This window comes from Chiroxiphia lanceolata, chromosome 22 (assembly GCF_009829145.1).
Source record: "Chiroxiphia lanceolata isolate bChiLan1 chromosome 22, bChiLan1.pri, whole genome shotgun sequence".
Taxonomy (NCBI): domain Eukaryota; kingdom Metazoa; phylum Chordata; class Aves; order Passeriformes; family Pipridae; genus Chiroxiphia; species Chiroxiphia lanceolata.
This window is the reverse complement of record NC_045658.1, coordinates 7895445-7920520: the sequence shown is the minus strand read 5'-3', so window position 1 is coordinate 7920520 and position 25076 is coordinate 7895445. Positions and strand designations below refer to the sequence as shown.

The 25076-nt window shown below is 43.8% G+C and overlaps 3 protein-coding genes across 9 annotated transcripts in view; all 3 read right to left on the bottom strand.

Annotated features, from left to right (window-relative positions):
* PER3 (period circadian regulator 3) overlaps positions 1-7088 on the bottom strand; it is a 29749-nt gene extending 22661 nt beyond the window's left edge. For 4 of the 6 annotated variants that reach the window (XR_004360624.1, XM_032708764.1, XM_032708765.1 and 1 more), the window contains exons 1-7: positions 6821-7087; positions 5595-5746; positions 4893-5008; positions 3855-4056; positions 2770-2818; positions 1029-1171; positions 607-685 (exon numbers count right to left, since the gene is read on the bottom strand). Coding sequence is in view for 5 of the 6 variants with exons in the window: in XM_032708764.1 (XP_032564655.1) it covers positions 607-685; positions 1029-1171; positions 2770-2818; positions 3855-4056; positions 4893-5008; positions 5595-5746; positions 6821-7017 (938 nt within the window). In the remaining variant the exon portion in view is untranslated. Of the gene's footprint in view, positions 1-606; positions 686-1028; positions 1172-2769; positions 2819-3854; positions 4057-4892; positions 5009-5594; positions 5747-6820 lie in introns of all 6 variants that reach the window. The other 2 variants (XM_032708763.1, XM_032708762.1) reach the window with 1 other exon arrangement.
* Positions 7089-7739: 651 nt separating this feature from the next.
* VAMP3 (vesicle associated membrane protein 3) lies at positions 7740-11080 on the bottom strand. 2 transcript variants are annotated; one of them, XM_032709037.1, is made up of 6 exons: positions 11007-11080; positions 10151-10232; positions 9374-9532; positions 8998-9025; positions 8690-8741; positions 7740-7980 (listed from the first exon to the last, which is right to left on the bottom strand). In XM_032709037.1, the coding sequence occupies exons 1-6, from the start codon at positions 11063-11065 to the stop codon at positions 7866-7868; spliced, it is 495 nt and encodes a 164-aa protein (XP_032564928.1). In that variant the 5' UTR covers positions 11066-11080; the 3' UTR covers positions 7740-7865. The 2 variants fall into 2 exon arrangements, with proteins under 2 accessions (XP_032564928.1, XP_032564929.1); XM_032709038.1 differs by lacking the exon at positions 8998-9025.
* Positions 11081-14310: 3230 nt separating this feature from the next.
* Positions 14311-25076, bottom strand: part of CAMTA1 (calmodulin binding transcription activator 1) — a 225776-nt gene continuing 215010 nt past the window's right edge. Inside the window, 2 exon segments of the mRNA XM_032708679.1 lie at positions 14311-16095; positions 24506-24536. Of these exon segments, the coding sequence (XP_032564570.1) occupies positions 16063-16095; positions 24506-24536 (64 nt within the window). The 3' untranslated portion in view covers positions 14311-16062.

Below are 25076 nucleotides of genomic sequence, written 5' to 3'. Positions count from 1 at the left end.
CAGAACATTTTCCAACCTAATAATCCTCCACTGCAAAACAGACACGTAAATACCAATGACAAACATTTCTGTGCCTGGAGATCTAACAGATATTCACACTTGCAGGCAGTCTTGTGCTTGTCAACATCAAAGGAAAAAAAAAAAAGGATCTTGAAAAAAAAGAGGTCATAGGTAAAATGGGAATAAGAAATCTGACAGGCACAGTGCAAGATGTATTGTAAAAACAGTCTTGTGGCTTTGCAGGAGAGAGCTTCAGTCTGGCCAAACTTATTTGACCAAGCTCAGTCCAGTTGTGCCACCACTCTGATCCCCAGAGCTTGGCATTATGCACGTTTTCCACTGTGGGTGCTATCACAGCTCTCCACTCACTGCCCTGGGTAATGAAGACTGGCTGTGGTTCTGTTCAATACGCACATTACGACAAGGAAGGACATTACACGGAGTGCAAGATGTTTTCCATGAGTGGACTAACACAAAACTGTTTTATTAACTATTGCCAATTGCATAGTTCAACTATGTTTACTTGGGTCTCTAGCTGTATCATCAAGGGATTTTTTCCTACCTCTCCATGCACACCTCACAGGTCTTAAGACTCAAATCTCTCACCTGTCATCTATGTCCAGAAAAACACATCCAGGGGTGTGAGTGGTGGTGAAGATTCTTTTATCCATAGGAATTCGAGGAGCTAATAAAAATAAAATATGCACTAAGACAAAACCTAGGCATTACTTTTGCTCATGACAGAGATTTATTGGCTCCTGAACTTTTTAATTGTTCGCTGCTTTCTGACCAATTCATTACATTACAAAACATTACAGATTTTTAGATGCTACAGACTTCTCTCCAAAATAAAAATAACGAGGAGAGGTGAAATGCTTTGGGGCTTGGCAAAAGCAGCAGAGATGCTCTGTATTCACACACATGCACACACAAGCTGCAAGTTACACAGGTGAGACTACCCAAGCACAAGTTCTAAACAAAAGAGGCAGACTTTCATACACTGCATTCACTGGAATCTCCTGACTTGCCTTCATATCCAGAGTGAATTTTCTCAGCCAAAGCTAAGCAGCAGGATTCTGCATCCACATGGACAGAAGTACACACATGGACCAAGTAAGGGGTGATTCGGAAGGGGTAACAACGTGTTTCTTGTTCTTGGTCTTTACCACCCCTGAGGAAAAGTAAAAGGGATTCACACACTGCTTTCAAGACACATACTTTGTGTCAGGGCTTAGAGCCCTGCATGGAGAAGTTATGCTGAGCACACAGACCCAGATAATTAGGTCCTACACACACTCCCTTGTGATTCAGCAATACTGATCTCTCTCCACTCAAAATCAAGTAGGTGTTTTGCCTCCAGTGCTTGCATTCAGAGGTTGTCTAGAAATACTATTCCTCTAATGGTTAAAGGCTACCTTCTAATTCTCAGTCCAAGTGTATTCACAAGAACCATTCATTTGGTTATGTGCTCTCCTTCAAGATAAACAGTTCTTTTTCTGTTTGTTGTTTATTCTGTACCACTCTTACAGAAAAAAAAAATCTGACTCACTGAACTTTTGTTTCACAGAGCTACGTAAGTAAGACTCCTCCAGTCTTGTTGTTATTCTCTGACTGCCCTCCATGAGAATTTGTCTTCCTAGACCACGGTGAACAGTAGCAGCACACAACATTGTAGATGAGATCTTCACCATGGCTTTGCAACAGCTGCATTAGTGATTGCCCCTTTCTATTGCAAGTGTTATAATTGCAGTATCTTACCCAGCTCTGACAGAATTGAGATAAATTTTTGGAGATTATCACTTACACTAAAAGTTACTTTCTTATTCCACACTTAGTTTTGTAAAATGATTCTAGAGAGAAGCTAGTGTAATAAAACCTACTTCTGACACCCTTGCCTTTGGGAAAACAAAAGATACAAATGGAAATTGGATACAGCAGAAATTTAACTCACAAAACCCCATTTTCTTACTTAAGCCTACTGTGTGCCTGTGAAAAAATATTTTTATTTGTGATGCTAACATAATCAAATGATCTGTTATGTAAGGGAAGTAGAGGCAGATGTCTTAAGAAAACATAAAAAAAACTACTGTAAAATGTTTACAAACAGTTCCCCCAGCTTAACATTGCCATCTGTCCTGCTGTACTTATTCCAGGTGCCCTTACACAATTCAAGATACAAATGATTTTAGAGCTCAGGTTTTTGAAACACATATGAATGAATCAATGATCAACTGAAAGATGGAGTAAGTGTTATATCTGCTCAGAAGCAAACAGTTCTTACTAAAATCAAGAGATCGCCTGAGTCTGGAACAGAACTGCACTGAAGATGAAAGGCCAATTTCAGGTTTTTTCTTCTTTTAGCTCTAAGATTAGTCAGGTATAAAGCAACAAACAGCATCCCTAGTGACAGCAAGTAGTATCTCAGGAGTCAGGTCTCACACTGGGACTCAGGCGACTGAGTTTCCGCTAATGCTTTCATTACAAACTCTCAAGTAATCTTAATCTTAAGCAAAACAATCTTTGCCTCCACCCCCAAACAAGATCATTCTTCTCCTGCATGACAGTACAGAAGGAAACTGATAGATCCAAAAGAAACATGTATGAACAGTTTGCCTTCTATCCCCGTGCAAGTTTATGCATCATTCTGGGAAAGACACTCAAAGTCTCCTACTGGCTGCCAATATTAAACACAAGAAGCCCATTCTGTAATGGAGTTTCACGAGCTCACAGTTTCTGCCTAGTATGGTACCCTTGTAATAATGCACTTACCTGATCCTGCAGAAAAAGGATTTCACCTGGGCATATTCATACAGAGAAGCTAATAAGAAGAACACATGGAAAGTATCAGTTGATATGCTCAAAAAGGTCACACCTATCAGAACTATTTTAAACTCTGCATTCTCCAGACTTTCTGAGCAAGACTGAAGTCTCACAACCTACTCTTCATTAGCTACTGAATTAGTTGTTCAACAGTCTGCTCCCACCTCAAATGTTACCTCTCTTCTCCAGCCCACTCACTCTTTGGGAAGTGGCTGACCTGGAACTAAATTCAGAAGAAATGTGTATGACCTGGAAAAAAAAAAAAATCCTTGCTTTTCATAGTGATGCACTGGAGAAAAGTTGACATTTCCTGACTTTATGAACCATGTAACAAAAACTATATACAGGCAAGAACAACTCCATTGGGGTGCCTCTGCTCTGCTGGGCAAGCACGTGACTGGTTGCCAAGTTGTGGAATCCCTGGCATGTTAGCATTTGCAACCTCCAGATGTCTCACCATCCTTTGACAGCAAGGACTTTGGACTTCTCAGATCTGATACCAGAACAGCCTCAGAACAACCCATGTCTAGGTGGGCAAAAGACACACCCGTGGAATGCAAGCTACGTTTAAATTGCTCACAAATAACATAGGACTCAAAAGTCACAGTTTAGACACATCCAGCACTAAATAGCAAGTCAGCTTAAAACTTGGTTTTAGTGAGTTATATTCACAGCAGGAAGCAAGTGGACCATAAAGACAAAGCACCTAAGCAACTATAAGGTATAGATTAAACAACTTCAAACTCACAATTAGACCTCTAGTTTCTTTTCAAAAAGCAGCAGTATTTGGAATGAGTAAGATGGTACATGAAACAACGAAGTATCTGTCTTTTACTTACCCCAAGTAAGAGTCAAGCCTCTAGGAGACTAGCAAGAACTAATCCCACAGCCACTGCAGTTTTCAAAGTGGAAGGGAAACAAGTGTTGCTGATGTATACTGCTAGCATAAGCATTTAAAATGAACTACTATTCTACCCTCATTCTGTAAAGACAGAAAGACACATAGAACATTTAAAAGCATTGCCAAGTCCCACCTGTTTCACTTTCCATGTTCCAAAGCGGCAGGTGAGAGTGATCGGTGTGTGTGTAGAACACACTCACATCCTGAGGGACAAGCAACTCTACAAATCGGGAAGAGTCCAACACTTTCTTCTTATAGTTCAGGATAGATGCTGCCTGCTCAGAAATATGTACTATGCGTCCAGAAAGCAAAGAAAATACAGCCACAAATGTGTCCTGGAAAACAAATGTTAAAGGCAATCATCCCCCCAAACATGGTAGTGATATTGTGAAGATAAAAAGCAAAACAACCCCAAAACAAACAAATCAACCCCAAACCACCACATACCACAATCTCAGGATGAAGTTCAAAAATGTGTTAATTTAGCATCCAATTAAAGTAGTGTGTAAACTACTACACTCTCCAATGCCATAACAGCATACTCAAGATTTACAAATGCTAGTAAAACTGCAGTATCAAAACTGAAACCAGAGTGATGCTTGTCTTTGTCCAGAAGGACTGGTTATCACTCCACACACTTCTCCCCAAATTTCAGAGGGTTCACTACAATTCCACATACAAAACTACTCAGAGCTTTTCAAATAGCAAGCATTTGCAATACTTCTGACAGCATCTAACAGTACTGAATTTCAAAAAACACTCTTTTCTTTAAAGCAGAGCCAGAAAGCATGACAGATATTGCAAAAGAAGAAAAAAAAATTAAATCCAGAGTACAAACAGAAAAAAAAAGCCCCTCACAACTCTAAACTTGATTGGTTTTGAAAACTTTTTGCTGTTTCAAGAGATTACTACACTGTAAATGAATTCTCAAAGAGCTATCTGTTGCTTGGAAAAAAAAAAGAAGAAAAATTAGTATTTCTTCTACTCATTATCACTGGGTACCCTGAGACACCACAGATAAGTAGTAGTCTTGATCTAACTTTAAGGCCTCTTTGGCTAAAAATTAAAGGCCTTTCAATTTTACACATTCTATTTCCACAGAATGATGTAAGGAGACTAAACAGAGTGCAATGGCAAGTGATGAACTCCTTGAGTGTGCCTGAATTCTTACAGTGTTTTTTGGAGTGTGTTCAGATGCAACTGCCACCAACTCTTCTATGCTGTATGTCACCACATCAGTTTGAAACACTCTTCGGTCATTCAGAGCCTGGAAAAAGTCATTGTTTGCTAATTGAAAAAAAAAAACAAACAGAAAAGCAAAACAAACACAAGAAAGTCAGTAAGGAGACTACTTTGAAAGTATTTCTTACAGCCCTTGTACTTTTGTCATCTTTTTGGTGAAGTCCAAGGTGAGATGAAGAAGGTCTGTGTAGTGACAAAGGGAAAAGGAATACTGATTATACTACTGGAGTGACCTAGTTATGTTACAGAAAACAAGCATGAAGAAGTAGAAAGGACAGAACGTGATGGCAAAAGAACAATTTTAGCTACCTAGTTCTGTTGAAAAAGACAAACTATCCAATAATTTTTCAAAGTGGGATGGGAATGATGTTTTTTCAATATACACAGAAGGGTACTAGTAGGCAACTATTAGCTATGGGACTCTGAAGAAAAGAGAAGCAGTGGGTGGGTATTTCAATAGAAAAGATAACATGATTGTTTAACAAAAAAAACCAACGAAAAACCCACAGTGCTTCAGAAAGTCAACTGTTAGCAGGATACTAGAATGCATTCTTTTGTTTTAATGCTATCTGTTGTCAGACACATCTATTCATACCATGCTGCTGTTCTTACAGATTTTCTCCACACATACCTCGGACCTGCTGGACACACTGCAAGGCGTAGTTGAGAGCACTGATGGTGCTGGACTTGCTGGAATTCCTTTTCTCTTCAGGCAAACACCTTTTCATTTCTTGGATCATCATCAGCAGATCTCTGTGAGACTGGCTCCAATTCAGCTGCTCACTGTAAAACAGAGGTTAAACTTTACCAGAGAATTCTGGTATAGAAGCTTTCTTTTCTATCACTGAATTAAAATTATTCACTAAACCAACATTTTATGGGATTGGCCGCAGTATCACACAATATCCAGAAACGTCCTAATGCTCCTTCGCTAAATTTCCTGTTGTATTTTTCTCGCTTCTTTGCTACTTGAAGTGTTCTCTACCTTCCTTGTTTCCAACTTGAATATGTCATGGATGGCAAAGTCCCATCAAAACCACTCTGCTTCTAAAGATGCTTAGCAACTAAAAATAAGCTGATGTTCACTCTAGATTTTGTAAATCTCACTAATATTAAAATCATTAATAGGTGCTGATTCTTGATCTCTCTAAGTTTTTACAGCCTTCAAGTCTGCATCTCGTTATAAGCACCATGAGGTTCTCAAAGTACACCTGATGCAAAGATTTCATTCCTCACATGACTTCAGAGTCTTCATTATACTTTTGAGTTGTTAGCTTCAACAGCTGCAGAATTGTTAAAAGGCAAAATCTCCCTCTTCTTACATTTGTTTATTTCAGTGACTAAAAAATAAGCAGTCAGTATTCTCAAATGAGATTCTAATCCCACAGATGGGATATGAACACGACTGTTTTTAATAACTTTTGTCCATTTGACATTTTTATTAGTATCATACTCTTATTATATAAACCATTACACAGGTTCAAGTACTGCGTGTTAACAAGCCAGTTCAACGTTTCATGAATTATAGATCTTGAACTCTTTTATGAATTAAAAAATAAAAGAAACTACCATCTCACTGATTTTCTGAACTTCTAGGAAAAATATTATTTCAGTAATTTCTGCTTTGGTACCGCCAAATAAGGCCTTAAGATGAAGTACACACAGAAGCTAGCACAGGGTCACTGCCGTACATGGCTCAGCCGATCTCAGACTCAGGCACACCTCAAGGAGCCGCGCAGCAGCAGCAGGTTCACCCCCCTGCACACGCCCGTGCCCCTGCAGCCCTGCAGTCCCCGAGCAGCCCCACGGGTCACGGCCGCCACGGGTCCCCGGCACCCGCTCCGCCCGCCCGGTTACCTGTTGGCTTTGCCGGCGGCCGAGCCGCCGCTGGACTCGGGGCTGTGGAGCTCCGTCCCGCCGCAGTCGGTTCCCGCACATGCCGTGCACCGAGCGCCCGCAGCGCCCCGCGGCGCCGCCGCCGGCTCCCGCCCGGCCCCCGGGCACTGACCCGCGCCGTGCTCCGCGCTGCCCCCTCGGCCTTCGCCCCCGTCCATCTCGGCTCCGCTGAGCGACACAGCGCGGGGGCATCGGCCGCTACGGCCCCTCAGCACAGCCAGACCCTTGGCCCGCGGTCCTGGCGCCGGTGCTGCAGGGAGAACACGCGCCGCCCCAGGAGACAGCGGGAGGAGCGGTGTCCCCTCTCCTCCTCCCGCCGAGCGGAGCGGGCACCGGGGCCGGTTCTGCGCTCCCGCTCTGCTCTCCGGCGCGCACTCCCTCAGCTCACCGCTCGGGTGGGTTCCTCGCAAAAGACCCCGGCTGATCCCGAGCGGCTTCCGCTTCGTCTTCCCGCCCCTCCGAGCCCCCCCGACGCCCCGCCTGTCCCGCCGACCCCAGGCTGCTCCCGCTCCGGGCCGGGAGCGCCCTCAGGGGCCGCGCCCCCGTCCCGCGCGGTTACGTAACGCGGCGCACGCGGCGGCCCCTCTCCCACACACCCCCGCCACGTGCGAACAGAGGAGGAGGCGGAGGCGGGGTCAGAGCCGTTTATTGGAGGACACCGCGCTCAGCGGGGCGGGGCCGCGGCCCCGCGTGCGCTGGCCCCGCCTCTCACGCGGCACCGCACGCGGCCCCCGTGCGCGCGCCTGCCCCGCCGCCACGTGCGGAGCCGGGACCGCCCCTGGGCGGGGCCGGGACAGGGGCGGGGCCCGCGCGCGCGCAGAACCGCGGGGCGAGCACAGCGGCGGTCGCGCAGCTCCAGAGCCGGGTCCACCTCACAAGCTCTGCACCCCACTTTATTAAGGCACTGTGCAAGTGGTGAGCTGTGCTTGTTAGTAATTAATGGCAGGAGTGTCTTAAGGCAACCAGTAAAGTTAGTTAACATTTCAGTAATGAAAATAGTTTTGCTTTAAACAGCAGTAAATGGACTGAAAATGCAGCAGGTTTGAAGTGGAGAGGCTGAAGATTCAGAGGCACCTTCAGTTGATCTGAGTTTCTTCCTGTAACTCATGAAGCAGTTGAGACTACAAAAAAGAGAAAGAAGTGGGGCAGTGTCCTTCAGCCCCTCACCATAACAGTCCTGCGTTTTAAGAATTTAAGATAATAAAGAGAAATCCCTCTTAAATCCTCCAAATTTAAGAATTTGCCCATGTTGGTTTTCTTAGCTGTGTTCTTCCTTTGTGCTCGCCTTCCAGTACTTCTCACCCAGGACAACATCTCTGATGTCAGTGGTTACTGCAGTGTTTGTTACTGTATCATGGCACAAACTTAAAACCTTTGTCTTCCCATTAAATATCTGGTGATTACATGGGGACTCAAAGACTGAACTATACATTCCCTGGCTCTCCATCCTAACCCAACGTTATACTCATTTCATCTGGCAGCAAAACCTCTACTCAAAGAAAACCTCCCTGCTATGGCAGTGCACTTGGAACTCCCAAACCAAAAGAGGTTTATCTAGCAGGAAGCTACGGCAAATGATGAATAGTTCTCAGACAAGGGAGGTGTGTGGAATTTCATCTTATACTTCTGCAACGTGCAGCTAAAAAAAAAAAAAAGAACGTCTGTTCCTGGTTTCTAAGTTCTTGCTATTTTCATAGCAAGGTGGTTGAGATTCAGGTCCCGGAGAAGTAGTACTTCTATTTGAGTATCCTGGCTTTAAACTATACCAGTCAGTGAATTAACACCATTAATTCCAAGCCTATGAGGAATCCCCACTTTGGTGAAACTTACCGATGATGATGATGATGATAATGACAACAACAGCTATCAATATTGCCCACATCTGTGAAAAGAAGCCACACAATGCTTACTACAAACCATGCAACAGCACTAACTGTCCCTCAGGATACAGGAAAACAGCCCATTCAAGGGAATTTAGCACCATGTGTCAGGTCTAACATGGCAAGCAAAGCTTCTTGGGTAAGCAAGCTTGATCCACACTTAGAGATGGCAGGTCATGCACACAGACAAAACACAGCAGTACGGTCTCCTTCACACAGAGGTTGTCTCAAGTGAATACACAAGTCTTTGTTACTCACCAAACATGACTCCAACCTTTGCCAACAGCTACAAGTACAGGAGTCTGAGTGAGCTTCTTCCACTTTCTAATACTTCCTGTACTTTAACTCAGGCTATGCATTTTTACGCTTTTCTTCCTGTTCCTCAACACCTCAGATTACTGATGTGTTTCCCCACTGGCCATTACCATGTTACACAAGATCTTGCATAGGGCAGCATGGCCTCTAGTCCAGCTTTTTATTCCTTCACCCAGCCACTATGTCAAGCTTTAAAAAGCTAGATGCTGTAAGTTAAACAACATTGGCTAAAGTAATCTCTTCTTCTACCTTTTGGGATGCCAATTGTAATAGTGTTACCTGTAGTACTGCACAACGTAAGTACACAAGGGAAGGTTACCTTACAGTTCTTCCACCAATACTTCCTTTTCAGCTTGGCTGCACTGGTCTCAAATTGGGAAGCTCCTGCTTGCAGTGCATCAGCACGGTCATCCAGCTCTGATAGCTTCTGATCTCGCTCCAATACCTTGTCCACATTCACTCTCATGATGTCAACAACCTACACCAGTTTAATGCTTACAGTAAGTTACCAGTTTTATAACCCATGGTAGAACATAATCACAGGCAACAGACAGCAACACATGGTACTCAGTGTTCCCTTTTCAGAAGCAGGAGCTATTGCCTTTTAATATATGCAGTCATAAGCTTAAACAAAACCCTGGAATTCACAGTTGGGCTGGAAGCCCCTAATACCTACTTTAAAAAGTCAGTAGTGCCAGTAGTGCTGGCATTCCTTCAAACCTGGGAAATAATTCCTGAGCCACTTCAGAAGGAGTTGAGGCATATAAACATGATAGTAAACCATATGTCAAAAAATACTCCTGCTAGCCAGCCTGGCTTTTGGACTCCACAAAAATCTAGACACATCATATTTGGCAGTCAGCCTTCATGGCTACTGGTGAGAAAAAAGCTTTTTCTCTATAAGAACAAAGGTTTTTTTCTTTAATTTTGCCAAATCCTCAAGCAGCAAGATTGCAGCTAATATTTGGACACTGGTAACCTTTCTCTACTTCCCCTTCATATAATGAAGGGAAAACTGCTTTGGTAAAAAATCTCTTCTAGTTTTATAGGTTTCCTGAAGGAAAACAATGACACTGCTATTGGACTAGACTTTTACCTCATCTACTTGGTGTTGAGTCTGCTGAAGCCGACGATTACTGCCAGCAGCCACATTTGAGCTTCCAGGGATACTGGCTGACCTGCAGTATAGAAAGTCATCATTATTCATCTGACATTCCTGAGATGTATCCTTAGAATAAATGTAGGGTAGTTTCCTACTGAAGAAATTGTGTTTTAACAGCTAACATTAGGTGCAAGTCACACTGTGTTCCAAACATCTTGTCAACAAACTGCCTGCCATTCTAAGAGACAGCAATGGCTTGCTAATACCACATTTTGCAATAAGGTACAGGACAGCTCCAACCATGGTTCATAGGGCTCAAGGAGTCAAGAGTTTAGGCTCAGGGGTGTTCTTGCTTTCCACTATGAACACAAATACTAAGTTTCAAGCTACAGTATTTACAAAAAAATTAAATACAAAAACTTAATGGTTATTCTGACTACGTGCTTCTCTATTGTTGGCTGTCTCTATTATTTTGAAACAGTTGATACGGAGCAAGCAAAAGCACCAGAAGGAAAAAGAATCTGGCATACACAAGAATTTACTTCTGGTCAGCTTTGATTTCATAACAGAGAGGTTTTTTTACCAGCTTGAACACTCTGCATCTTTGTAATGGACGCAAGAGTTCCTGTACATACTCCTCATACCCTTTTCACTGCTTTGCCAGTTTTTTTGCATATCTCTAGAACTATCTGTAGTCAATTTCCTTTTCTATGTTATTATTTCTTCCACATCAGACCCTTGTTTAGCGCATCCTGACACTCCAAACAGCCAAGTCTGACTATTTCCTGTATTTACACATTTATACATTCACTTTAAGTTCCACGGAGAGAGAACAAACGTGTACACGCACAAGGCGTGAGCCGGGAAGCCCGGGGCGAGGCTCGGAGCAGGCCCCGTACAGGCCAGCATCACCGCTCGACTGTTTTGGCACTTCCGCCAACCTTTGGTTCTATTTCACTGCTAGTTTCAGGGGAAGAGTCTCGGAAATGACACCTCCAAATACAATAACGCCCCGGTGCCCAGCAGGCGCTGCCCCGGCGGGGCGGCCCCGCTCTGACAGGCGCCCGGGGACTGGCGGAACAGCCCGGCCCGGCCAACCCAGCGCCCCGGTACCGGCCCGAGCGGGGGCCGGGCGGGGCCTCTGCGCAGCCGCTCTGGGAACCCCCGCCCGCCTGGGCGCGGCCGGGCCAGGCGCCGCTGCCCGGCTCCCCCGCGCATCCCCCCGCGCATCCCCCCGCACGGCCCCTCGCACGGCCCCGCACTCACATCCTGCCGGTGGGAAAGGCCGCGGCCGCAGCGCCCGGGCGGGTCCAGCGGGAACTCTGCTCGGCGCCGACGGCGCCCCGGGGTGACGTCGAGGGGCGGGGCCTGCGGGCGGGACCCGGGGCAGGGGCTGGGCCCGGCCGGGGCCACGCCCCCCAACAGCCGTCGGGCGCGCGGCCGCGGGGGGGCGCCCTCCCCCCGCGCCGGGCCCGCTGTGTGGCCGCAGCCCCGCGGCGGGAGGCGGGGCCTGCTCTGCACTCGGGCTCGTTTTCGCTTTCCCCCTTCACTTATTAAACCGTCTTTTTCTCACTCCAGACATTTTTTCCCCTCATGTTTGGTCTTCCAGTTCTCTTCCACCATTCCACTGGTGGAAGGGGGAAGGTGGGGCAGTGAGCAGACAGCTGGTGTCTACTTTCAGTACAGGGTCAACCCACCACAATACTAAAGAACTCGGCAATTAACAGGTATGTAAATAGGAAAAATAGGGAAGTAGCTGAGATCAATTTGGGGAGTTAAATGCTGATTTATTCTTCAGGAGAACATAATTAAACTTTGTCTGTCTGTAGTCAAAAATAAACTCTCTAAATGAAATCTCGTCTTCTGTTGTGGTTCTGGGTTTTGGAACAACTTACAGCACTACTTACAGTCTTTCGCATACCAGATGACTATTAAACTTGGTTTTCCCTGCTAGGCTGGCCTTGTAGTAGTTTGATACAAAAGTTCCATTACTGAGGGCCAATTTGTGTAACTTCTATATCTGATCAGTGCAAAGTTACTGTGTCTCAGTTATTTGTATTATTGTGACCTCTTACATATCTGCATCAGCAACCCTCTTGAATTCTCCTAGGATTTGACTCTGCTTTGTGCACACTGTAGGATTTAGCATTTTGCTACCAGGTACGTATGGTTTCTCATGAAAAGCCCTGGAAATGATTGTCCACTGACAGGAACTGAAAACAATCTGATCTCAGAAAAGCTCTGGGGGTTGCACCTGCTCATGGGCAGGCTGTTACATTATAACCTGTGAGAAATCAGATGCAATATACTTAACAAGCAGATCACGTAGAGAAGAAATGTATTTTTTTCATGGTTCCTTACAGTGACTAAAGGGCTACATCGCTCTCAAACTAGGATGAAGGAGATGTGTTTAAAAGAAGGCACACACTTTGTATGGGGAAATTTTCTTTGTTTTTAATTTACAGCAGAAAGAATATAAAGCATTCAGAAAACATTTTCCATATTTTAAGGGCAATTCAAAACATTTTGCATGGTTCCAGCAGCTGAGTTCTTCAACAGATCCATTGATTCAGTGATGCTTTACATGCACGGTTACAAAAATAAAACTTACAAAAGAGAAGACATCTATACTAGTTTTACATGCAAGTCTTGGGGACCCCCCATTGGGCACCAGCTATTGTGTGGAACTGCCATAAGCGTGCAACCAGAGAGGGGGTTCATGTTATATTCTGTATTTCTTTCACACAGTATTACTGCTGTCGAATGTGTTTCACAAAGGAGCGGTTCCATTATCAGAAGACAGAAGATCTGGCTCCTGGCACTTGGGAGTTTGAATTTTCCTAGAAAGCTGCACTTACTTATCTTCGGTGAAAATATAAGTTCCACAACCAAGAAGAGGGTTCGCAGAATCACTTCACTGCAGGGGAGTCCTTCTCCCTCCCCAGTGACACACTGAAGGGTTACGGCCCGACACAACAAAGCACTTGGGAGCTGTACGTGGCTTCAAGCATGCGGGGAGTTCTGCTGCGCCGCGGAACTGCCGGCATGGTTAACACCAGTACAGGCTTAAACGTTTGGCTGAAGCAGGATCTAGATTAGTAGATACACCACCAGGCCCATGGATCTGGAAGAGTAATTTGAAATAGCTCTGTATATTACTGAATAATTTTCTGTAAAGACAAGGAGTTAAAACATTTCCACTGAGGTCACTACTCTTGTTAAGAACAGATCAATTCTATATTGTCACGTATTGGTTAATGGGTACAATATTTCACTTTCAAAATGTCAGAGTTCTTCCAGTACTAATACAGAGCATTTCCAATTCATTCCAAAGGAGATTCTTCAGTGTCTCCTGTTCTATTTTGGCATGAGAGGAAAATTTAATGGTTAAGGTTCCAATTGCAGACAGTAAATGGAGGCTACAAGGCTGCCCACAGGCACAGCGTGAGTGCCAGGCCATTCGTTTTGCCTTTTTCCCTTTTTTAGAATTGAATCAGGTCATAAAGCAGCAGTTCAGAAATGTACAAGAGAATTCTGATAATGAGCTATAGCACATCTACTATAATTCAATGCTGGCAGTGAAAGGAAGTAATTAAAAACAGGTACAATTATAGAAAAGGCACCAAGAGCACTGACCCCAGTTTTTTTGCCACAATCTTTGTTTTTACTCTTCTTGTAAAGACACCAGTTTCAAAGCTTCTTATATGTGAATATTTTTTGGCTTCACAACAAGCCCTGCGTTTAAACATTGCAGTTGGTGGCCGGGATCAAGCAAGAACAACTATTCCGAAACTAACAATCTCAGATTTACACAAGTCCATTCAGAAATTTTAAACTGCCACAAGTGAGACAAACAGACAGGAGCAGTTTCTGATCTCAGATACATGTACGTGACCCACAGTAACAACACGGACTTCAGGAGTTTCTTCCCTTACATTCCTATGTAATGAAGATCAGAACCTGGTTCCCATTGTTCAGAATCTGTGACAATTTTAAATTAGTAGTTCAATTTAAAAAAAATCTAATTTCTTTGGCTCCTCACTATGTGGAAATAGCAATATACCATGACACCCCTACAAGATCAGTTTGCATCTTTTTTTTAAGTTTTACTTAATTTTTTTAAATTTTTTGTGCAATTTTTATTACATTTTCTGACTTCCAGCAGGAGATATGAAAATGTGAAACATATTTTCTACTTTTGTACTATTTATTTATTTATTTTTTTCATTTTATGTTCATTCTAAGTGTTCTTTATTGGAGTGAGTGTATGGTGTTAAGCTAGATACGGTTTTTGTACTCTTATGATTATCTGCTTTGCAAAAGTAACTTAATTTTCTTAAGCAATATTAGCATTCACATTACTTGGCACCATTGGCAAAAAAAAAAAAAAAAGGAAGAAAGGAAAAAAAAAAGACGGGGGGAAAAAAAAAAAGCAAGGAATATATAAATTAAACCCAACTGAACCAAACTCCTGGTAGCCAAAATCAAATGTAAACATATCCTTTTTTTCTTTTTTTTTTTTTTTAAAGTAATGTTGCTCTGCCTTTTTTTCCTAAGTCTAAATACAGTAGCTCTTTTTTGCCATTTAGTCATGCTTTAGCAAAAATGTTCTTCTAAAGAACATTTAAAATAAAGTTTCTTATAGTGAAATAAAGTTTTTGTTTCATTTTACAGACCATAGCCACTAATGCTTTGCTTTGTTCATTTCTTTTTCTTGAGTTCATGCACATATCTCTTTGTTTTAATATATACAATATATACAAACAATACATCCACACTCTTCTGGTTCATTCAGACAAAACTATACAAATAATAATTTTATCTTGCCAAGTTATTGACCCTTTGTGAATAAAATATTTAGTAATTAATCAATATATTCCCTTTCAAATATTTTTTTTCTCATTTTCCATTTCTACCTTCTATATATACAGAAAACTGCCCAGATTTCGATGAAGTAGCCAAAATAAGAAATTTACTGGCCAGAATGCAGCACCACTGATCTTTAGGTGGCTTAAAATGTCCAGGCAACATATGTACGTGACTCTGCAAAATGACAAGAGGTTTGACATAAGAGAAAAAGCTACATGTTTTACAAATTATTTAAGAACTTAATTAAAACAATAGTACATGAAGGTAAGGCTAGAAAATAAAGTGCTGAATATGAGAGAAAGTACATGACAGTTGATATGTTTGCAGGTTCTAGTAAAAATACCAAAAAAAGTGTTTAAAACTTGCTTAAGCTGCTCTCTCCATTCTCATGCATTACCCGTGTCTCTCACACACCAACCCCTTCTGTAAGTTCCCACAGGATGTATTAAAAACCTGCAGATTTAAAAAGTTGCATTAAGTGTGCTGTAGAGGTTTAAATAAAACACAAAAGACAGGAGTGCGAAGGAAATGAGGATGCATGGACCCAATAAAGATGTACTGATCTAAGCCCCTCCACTGAGACTCTCAAAGCTTCAGTTTCTTGGAGATGACTGACAGGTGCAGGAACAGCATTCTTGTGTTGCTTGTGCATTCCCACCTTTTCTGAACAATATTTTTGGTATAATATTTGTACAGTTCCACATGTTGTTTAATACAGCCCTATATGAAAAGGATAATTAATCGCTTCTTCGTTCCTTCTCGGAGAATGAAGCAACTCACAATTTCTTCCTGGTGTCTTTTGTTTTCCCAACGATCCAACAGAAGATTGAGTTCCAAGATGTCTTGCTGAACAAATTAAAAGTTGTCCATGAAAGTGCAAATGCAATGACCAAAACATTACTGTTAAAATCCTGCAGCTGGTATTTCCAGAACTGCAGTGGGTATTTTTGTTGTTGTTGCATGTCTCTGCTAAAAACAGAAAATGAAAACAGTCTGAAAAGCAATGTCACATTGCTACGGGATGCTGCTGCGTATCTTCAAGTTCCTTGGCCTTTTTCAATTCTTTCACTCTGAAAAAACAAAGAGGAGCTATGTAATACTTCTGTTGCAAATCTCTTGAAGACACAGAACAATCAAAAGGACTCCTCAGTCCAGCTTCCCGTGTAGAAGAGCCAGCTGTCAGAGAAATGACAGGAGGGTAACACCTTCCTGACATCGTAACAGTTGGAAGTGCAAGAATGGGCCACAAGAGATCTGAGACAAACACATTTGGAGACATACCCCTAGTTCCAGCTACTGTTTTTCCCCAGTATTTGCAACTACAGCTGGGCTTTGTTCTGGTGTTAGCCTATCTAATTGCTTAGGGTTTTCTGGACTGCTGTTCACTAACTGACCCTGCAGCTGCTCTTACTTGTCATGGCAAAGGGGCTGTTCAGTGCTGACCTCTTTTCTCCACACAGTGTTGAGGCAGTGACAGCCTGATGTCGTGGCCAGTACAGAAGGGAAAAATCAGTCCATCCTACTAGGAAAGGAAGCTTGGTGTTGATACAGAATCTCACGTAAGAAAGTGTTTATATGCAAGCAGAAGGATTGGTATGGGTGTGAGAAAAGGTGTTTCACACGTATTCCAGCTGCTGGGGGCTGTATTTTCTAGCATGTTGTTGGGAGTAGATTTGTGTGTTTTCCCAGCCAGCAGTGGAGGATGCTGGATGCTGTGTGCTGAGGGTGATGAACCTACAGCATGGAAGAGTCACCCTCCCTGGATGAGGCCTGGTGCCCCCATTCAGAACTCTCTAAAATGCATGTGATACATTACTCCCTCCTAACACTTGTCAGCATAAGAACTAAGCCATCACTGAAAGATGGAAGAGTTAAAAGTTAAATTAAAAGAATGAAGAGGAGGGAATCCTTTTAACCCTGTTACGTGAAACAGAACTCTGTATTGCTGCTGGGGCAGCAGCAATCCTCTCCTCAGACTTAACCTGGCTGTGTGTCAGTGCAGGCTCCCTGCAGAGGAGCCAGACCAAATCCAGGGGGACTCCTCATGCTGTCCCTAAACCACAAGGCAGCTGGATGTGCTTGGGGCTGGCTCTGCCTCTGCTTGCAGGGAGCTCCTCTGCAGTACGATCCCTTTGCCACTTGCCTCCACCTGTCTTCCCTCTGCTCCTGCAAGGGGAGGACCCCTGCAATAGGAGCAGAACACAGCACAAAAAAAAGGTGATTTAGCTAAGCATGTACATGCTCAACTGCGGTTGCAAAATCTTGAAAGGATAAATAGCAAAGGTATGGTACAAAAAATTGTGTCAGAGATGCAAGTCTGTGTAACAGAAACCAGCTACGAGTGAATTTAACAATAAATGCACATTGGGAGAGCTAATCAGCAGCAGTGAGAGTTTGGAGCTACTGTATGTAGACTTATACCCACAGATCCACTTTTGGCTTGCACCAGCTTGCTAATACAAGGATACAATGAAGGCTATAAATTGATCTTTATAAATACACCTCCATTTCACCATTTTATTTATTCATTTTGCTGCATGTACTATTACTGAGAACCACAGTCAAAAGGGAGCTGGCTGCTTTTACCTCTGTTTTAGCTGACTCAAAGCTCTAGCACTCGAAGGCATTCTCAGTATTTGTTAAAAGTGGCCAACAGGGGTCAAACCACACTAACTCATATGCAGGTAAGACCTTCACTAAATACCTCAATTCCAGTGGCCTATTAGAGAATATCATGCATGGAAAGACAGAGGCTGTGCTAGTCCAAATGCACACACTGTTTTGAGAGTCTGAAGGCCACTGCTGAAGGGGCCCCAGCACTCCTGAAATCTGAGCCTCCGTGCTGCTCCCCCAGGTGCCAAGCAGTGCTCTCATCCCCAAGCTGAGGAAGGGGCAAGGCAGCCACCAGCATCGGGGGTTCTCAGTTCCTACTTGGACACTGCTGTGCTGAGCCCAAATGCCTACTACAGCTTCACAGAGATATCTTCTACAAGAAGATTTTGGGTCTACACAAACTGGTGTCTAAAAGACCCTGTTGATATCAAGGGAGTGGAGGCTTCAGCACTGCACAGAAGGTAGCAGCAAGCCTCTACTCAGGCTGACAACCTGACTTCTACCTGAGTTCACTGGGGTTCTACCTGCTGTGTATGGCCAGATCACCTTTTCAGTACAGGAAACAGAGGAGGGCCGGTACAATGAACTGAAAATACTCACAAATTACAAACTACCCATCTTTAGTATATCTCGTTTTCTTTTCTTACAGCAGAAAAGCAGCCTCTCCCTTGAATTTATTGCTAATACTTCTATTGCTCTGCTGCTTAGCAGCAGGAGGCGTGCCAAGATCTGTGGTACTATGCTAGAAAACGTGGTGTACCTCTTTGCACTGGACAATTTTTAAGGCTTAGATTAACTATGTTCAAGATGTCATCAATTAATGCACGATTTGCAGTGCAACTTCCAAGTGTTTTCTGTTGCACTTCAGTACTGTAATGTAAAATTAACCTGTTATTATAGATCTCTCACTGAGAACATGCACATTAAATAAGCTGGTGGTTCTTTCACTGAGACATGCTATTCCTTAATTTGGCACTTTACATGCAAAGGCTACACTAACAAAGCACTTTTGCTGGAAGAATGCATGACATGCTTTGCTGCAAACTTCAACCTACAGCATGCAGTATCTGTACTGGTGCAGACCTATTGCATCTGTTTGCCTGGAACATACATGCCAACAGAAGGTAATTACTGCAGCAGTCAGCCTTAGCACAGGACCTTAAAGATCATCTAGTCCAAACCCCCCTGCCATGGGCAGGCACACCTTCCACTAGACCAGGTTGCTCAAGGCCTTATCCAACCTGACCTTGAACACTTCCAGGGAGGGGTGTACACCTTGCACTTTGCTTTGTTGAACCTCATGAGGTTTTCATAGGCCCACCTCTCAAGCCTGTCAAGGTGCCTCTGGATGGCCCACCCCTTCCTTCCAGCCTGTGACTGCAGCACACACACAGCTCGGTGTTGTCAGTGAACTTGCTGAGGATGCCCTCAATCCCACTGTCAATGTCGCTGACAAAGCTGTTGAACAGGATCAGCCCCAGCACTGACCCCTGAGGGACCCCACTGTCTCCACATGGACAATGAGCCATTGACCACAACTCTGAGTGCAGCCATCCAGCCAGTTCTTTATTCACCAAGTGGTCCATCCATCAAATCCATGTCTCTTCAATTGAGAGACAAGGATGTCACGCAGGACAATGTCCAATGCTTTGCATTTGTAACACTTTCCTTAGTCAAGTGCAATTTACATGGTTGCAGGTACAATGATAATTACTGCTTAAAAACACAAGCACATACTAGTACCAAATTTCCCTACAGTAATGGTTCAGACTCTCAAATTTGCCATGGGTACATTACTGAAAGATGCTCTTTAGTATGCAATGGCTTAAAACAAACCCTGCATTCCACAGCATTTATACACTTAAGCTTCAAGATGATGACCATCCCAAGACAGCACTTTTTTATTAACTAATGTCTGTGTTCTGTATATGTAATGGTGCATGTGTCACACTGCACACGGGAGTGCAGGTAGGTACTGTGAGTCCTCTACCTATTACGACACTGCCCGGTAGATACAAACACCTGCACTCTGCAGCTGCCAGTCTCTACTCCTCACTCTAGAGCTGGCACTGGGAGGCTAGGGAAGTTCTCCCTTCTCCTGACAGCTGGCACAGGGCAGCCCTGCTCACCGCAGACTCTGCAGCAGGCACAGCCAGAGTGAACTGAAGTACCTCCAAATGCTACCAAAAATGGAGCCAATCTATGGCCAGAGTGACACTGGAGAAGCACTGAGGTGCTGTTGTGAACACCTTGCTGCTTCCTCAAACCATGCTAAACAGGAGGTGTCAGAACCATGCATCAAGGACCAAGATAATCCATTCACTTCCTCTGAAAGGCTTTGTCAAGAGAACCTAAAACTAAGTGTCTTCAACCAATTAATTCTTTCTTGGATAGTCTGTACTGCAGCCTTTCCTGTGTCTTAGAAGTCCTTTCAGTCCTCACTGAACTCTTCTTCTCTGAGTTCCTTACTCATTGATACTTTGATTTGGTTACAACAATATAAAGTATCAGTAGGGGGGCTGGTATTTCTTCTTCATTAAGGCTCAGTGTAATAAATTCTCTAAATTTTCAACTGCAGTTAAAAAATACAGTTTGACCAGGAAAGAATTTTGGACAAATAGAACCCTTGAGATTAGAAACCCTCTGAGTAAGTGCTGCCAGGAGAGATTTTATGTGAACAACATAGCACTGCTTTCAAGCTAGAAGGCAGTCTTCTTTGGTTCATATTTTTCCACTCTTAAATTGAGGCAGAGGAAGAGGACTAAAGTGTAGCATTTGCAGTTACAAGCAATAATAAACTGCTCTAAGAAACAAAATACTACTGGGATTTACAGAATGGAACAGCAGAATGGATGTTCTTAGACAAGATGTTTCAATCCAGTTTGGTAGACTTGCAGTGAGACTTTTTTTTTTTTTTAAACAATAAAGAAAATGAGAGCACCGAGAGAAAGTGATAGCAGCAGGTCAGGTGCTGTTAGATGGTGTGCAAACCTCTCCAGGAGTCTACAAGCACCAGCACGCTAGCTCAGATCACTTCTGGGAGTGCCTCAAGCTGTCTGGGACTGAAGGTGAGGGCAGCTCAAGTGAGGCACAGCTGCAAGCAGAGCACACCAGAACAGGAAACAGGCTCTAGCTGCTGCAGGTCTCCAAACAAGAAGCATCATCCTACACCAGCAGCTCTGAAACGATGCACAAAACTGCAAGGACCATAACTTTGGTTTTGCACCGATCAAGCCTTGAACACAAAACTCCTCAAATAACATTTTCTCTAGACCGTAAGTGCCTCTAAGGTACAAAGTCATTCCCTCAGCAAGTGCTGAAGAGCAGATGGAAGGAAAAAGCACGTGCAATAGAGATGACCACTGATAAGGTGTCTGAAATAACAGCTGTGGTGCTGACACACAGAAAAGGAAGAGAAGATGACTTCAAACATGAGCTTTGAACCCTGACACTGTTGGGAGCTGTGTCCTGGTTCCCAGATCGCTCCAGCCAGACAAAGCTCCTGCCCTTGGCACTGTGGTACTTACTTGGACACCATGAAGGAGGTTGCATCGGTACGTGCTGAAGCAATGTAGAAAGCAACAGACCCAGCAAGTGGCAGCTTCTCTCCCCCTCCCCAGTCCTGTACGGGGTGTCAGCAAATGAACCAGGCCTACTTAGAAAAAGTCACAGCAAACGATGGCTTCATGGGTAAAGCGTAACACAAAGCTGCTTCATCAGACTTACTCCATAACGCCCAGCCAAGGAAATGCTGAATGAGTCTGAATGCTGAAGATCAGTATATAGGACGGGGTGCAAGAGCCAGAGAAGGCTGGCTGGTGAGTTACCTGTTGCTCTGAGAGCTGAAATGGCCTGTGGGACATTTAAGAAAAGGGAGCTCTTGCCTTTTCCCAGATACCTCATTTAGGCAGCAAAACAAAAAAGACAGAAAGGCCCAATAAGAACAACACCCCAGAGCACATGGTCTGCAATTTAACACACACATTTGAGCTCCAAATACATTCAGCCCCTGCAAGAGGTAAACGAAAAAAGAAATTATTTTGAAAACTTTTGTTGCTGCTACAGTGACGCACATCCCAATACGACATTTTCGCATATTGTCCTGAACTCAAACAAAAGGGACTTCTCAATCCCTCAGAATTTTCTCCCATTCTCAGTCTTACTAAGAGATGTAAGAACCCAGGCACTGCAATGCAATGTCTCCCGCACAGCATGGATCAAAACCACACAACAAATACAAGTCCTAGATGCACAGGGGTAGCAAAATGTTTGTTGCTAAAATGCCAAAAAAGGGAAGAGTATGCAGAGAACAACAAAACATAGTAGATGTTGTTTATTCAGGTATGAAATGAAGCTGTACTTACCAGAGAACTGACTCCAGGTGTCAGCATGTGTTACATGCACACTCCCCCAAACTGGAGAGCAGCATTTAATCTAACCATGAGAATGTGGTGGGGGGTAAGGGGATCTATTTGTACATAAAAGATGCTGTGAGTGAATACAGTTTTTATTACTCATGATCACATGTAACAAGTGCACTTGTATGGCCCCAGAGAGGCAGAAAGTGCTCAACTGGCCTAGTGATGTGAAAAGCCTTGCTCCATGTGATCGGCTCCAGATCCCCTCTGCCAAGGCTGTGGCAGAGAGGGTCACACTTCAAGCAGCCGTGCAATTTGTTCACCTCTATATGTGGACTAAGAGCAAAGCTCTCCTTTGCAGGGGGCTATAGCAGATGGTTTGACCAATGAGCAGGCAAACATTTGTGTAGTGGGGCACTGCAAGTAGCTGAAATCTCTCCCCTGAAGCATCTGTCCTTGAGATGAAAACTATTACTTAAAGGCAACAGCAATCAGATGGGTTTTTTTCCCCCTAGAAGGTATTTTAATTTCTATTGCAGAAAGATATCAAGTTTTGTCTCACAAGAGTTGGTCAGTAAAATCTCCTGCCTCTCCCTCTTTGCTGATCCCGGTGTACTGTAACCCAAATAAATCCAGAAAAAATAATCAAATCAATTTGAAAAGGTTTTAAAACTGAAACACAGAAGCAAATGCTGCCATCATTTATCTGCACGACAGCATGTGTACAGAATACATCCAATTTGTGTATTACAGACAGACACTTTTGCAGGCATTCCCTCGGCACAGGGGGATGTGTCAGCCTGTGCCCATTAGAAGGCCCAGGAACACTTGTCTTGTGGGTGTGCATGCCAGCAGCACACACACACAGGTTGTTATCAGAATGAAAAGAACCATTTGCTGTAACAGATTTACTTTAGCAGAACAGCAGCCAATACATTTTGTGATAGCTCACAGTTTACTTTTTCCAGACAAGCAGAGAACTCCCTCATTTCCCCACCAATTCCACATCACTGGCCATTCCAGGCAAAACCTTCAAATGCTACCAAACTTCCAGAATCTGCTTCCTGATAATTTATCATATGTTACATACACAAAGCTTTAAAGTGCAACAACTGTTTCTCCTGCAATGCTGACAACCTGCCCGTCAGCTGCACCTACGCCATGCAGCCCCTGCAGAGCCTCAGGGCACCTCTGGGCCTTTGCCCCCATTTCCTCCAATTCTTACTTCATTTGTCGTTAGTAAAGAACCCAAATTTTAATTAGTAAAAAACTGAGGATAAACGTCATAGTTTGGAAACAAATGTTATTGGCTGCTGCTTCTTTGTTGGGCTCAGTAGAGTTAAACAAATAATGATGTCTCCAGCAGGCTTAAGCACAATTCACACTCTCACTCTTGCGTCTTGAAAATGATCTCTGTAATTTAAAGTCAGCAAAACTCCGTGATGAACAATTTGTTTTTCTTTTCTGAATGTTACATGGAAGCAGGAGTCCAGGCCATCCCTCCCTCTGCCTCCCCTCCCTTGCTGAAAACAGGAATAATAAGCACACAAATTATGGTATTTGATGGCTGTTTTTGACAAAAACCCTGCTGCCCTAACAACCTCTAAAGGGAGATGGAACAGAGCAGCCTGCTGACAATCGAGGCATGTGCCTTGAGAGCCAGGCCATCCCCTGCTCGTACAGGGGCTGTGACCTGCCATGGGAATGCTCCCACCTATTCCCACCCTCCTGTCAGGGAGGGGAGCAAACCAGCCGCTAACGTGACTAAGCACACAGGTGAGTGGACTCTTTCATGCTGAGAACGAGACTCCCAACAGAAGCTCTCTTGGCACTTAGTGTAACACAGTTACAGCATCTCCATTTCAAGTTTGTTTTCCTTCCCATTGGAGGAGTGGATTAATACACGAGAGAAGCAGCTGTCAAAAAGCTGGCCCAGTTGTCAAAAAGGCAACCAGATGTGTAACTTACCAAAGACCAACTTCTAGAAGATAAGCATTGGTGCTTAACCACCTTTGGCAGTAAAAAGCAATGTGAGGAGCTCTTCCACCTGGCTCAGGTAGAAACAAATACTCATCTAGAGTAGGCTGCACCTGAACTGCAGCTTCCTACGCTCTAGCCTGAAGGCTGTCGCAGTCCATGACAACGGGCATCGGTACTCACTGAGTGTGTGTGAGTGCAGACCCTGTCAAGTTCCAACATCTACTAACAGCCATTTTGGATACTGAAAAAATATCCCACCGACAACGCCGTCTAAGCATGCCCATGATGAATATACATGTCCTTTTTCACAAATTCATGCATTGGTAACATCTACTGCAGAGCTCTGTCCTGTTACAAAAGCAGCAGTGTTAGTCATTGCAGTAGGGTTAGTTTGTACAGGATTCTTTTATATAATTAATGGAGGTGAAACTTAACTGGCATATCTCGGCTGCAGCCCCATGCAAGCAAGCAGAAAGCAAATATATTTAAAATGGAAGAGAGGAACTGGCTAGCAGGCAGCTACACTCACCCTTTTGTACAGCCTATGGTCCACCAGTGGGCTTCAGAGTGCAAAACAATACCAAAGAGCCATTAGACACACGTGGCAACAACTGTACCTTACCCAGAGCTTCACTTCAGGGAGGAGGAGACAGCACTTCTGCTTGCCTGGAGAGAAAGAACCCTTCCCACTCCTGCCTATGGGACTCCTCTTTACCAGGGAAGAGCAGTCCTGTGTGTAGTTTTTTAGGGCAGAAAGTTATAAGCAAGTAGAATAAATGCAACACTGTCATCCCCATGGCATTTCTACCTGCATCCTGCCTCCCCTTGCAGCAATCATGTGTTTTCTCATTCCAAATGCTACTCCATAGAAACCACTGCAGATCATAATCACAGCCAAGCAATGGTCTAGGTATCCCTCAGAAGAGTAAAAGTTTCCTACAAATCAGAAAAAGAACAGGAAATAGGAGGCTACCTTCCCAGTGAAAGATGTACCATACATGGATTTGGCCCAGCAAATCCAAACCCACTTCAGAGCTCCCAGATTTCCTTGCAGTTCTAGGTGTGTCATATCTGAGGATCACTAAATAGGTGGAGTCTTC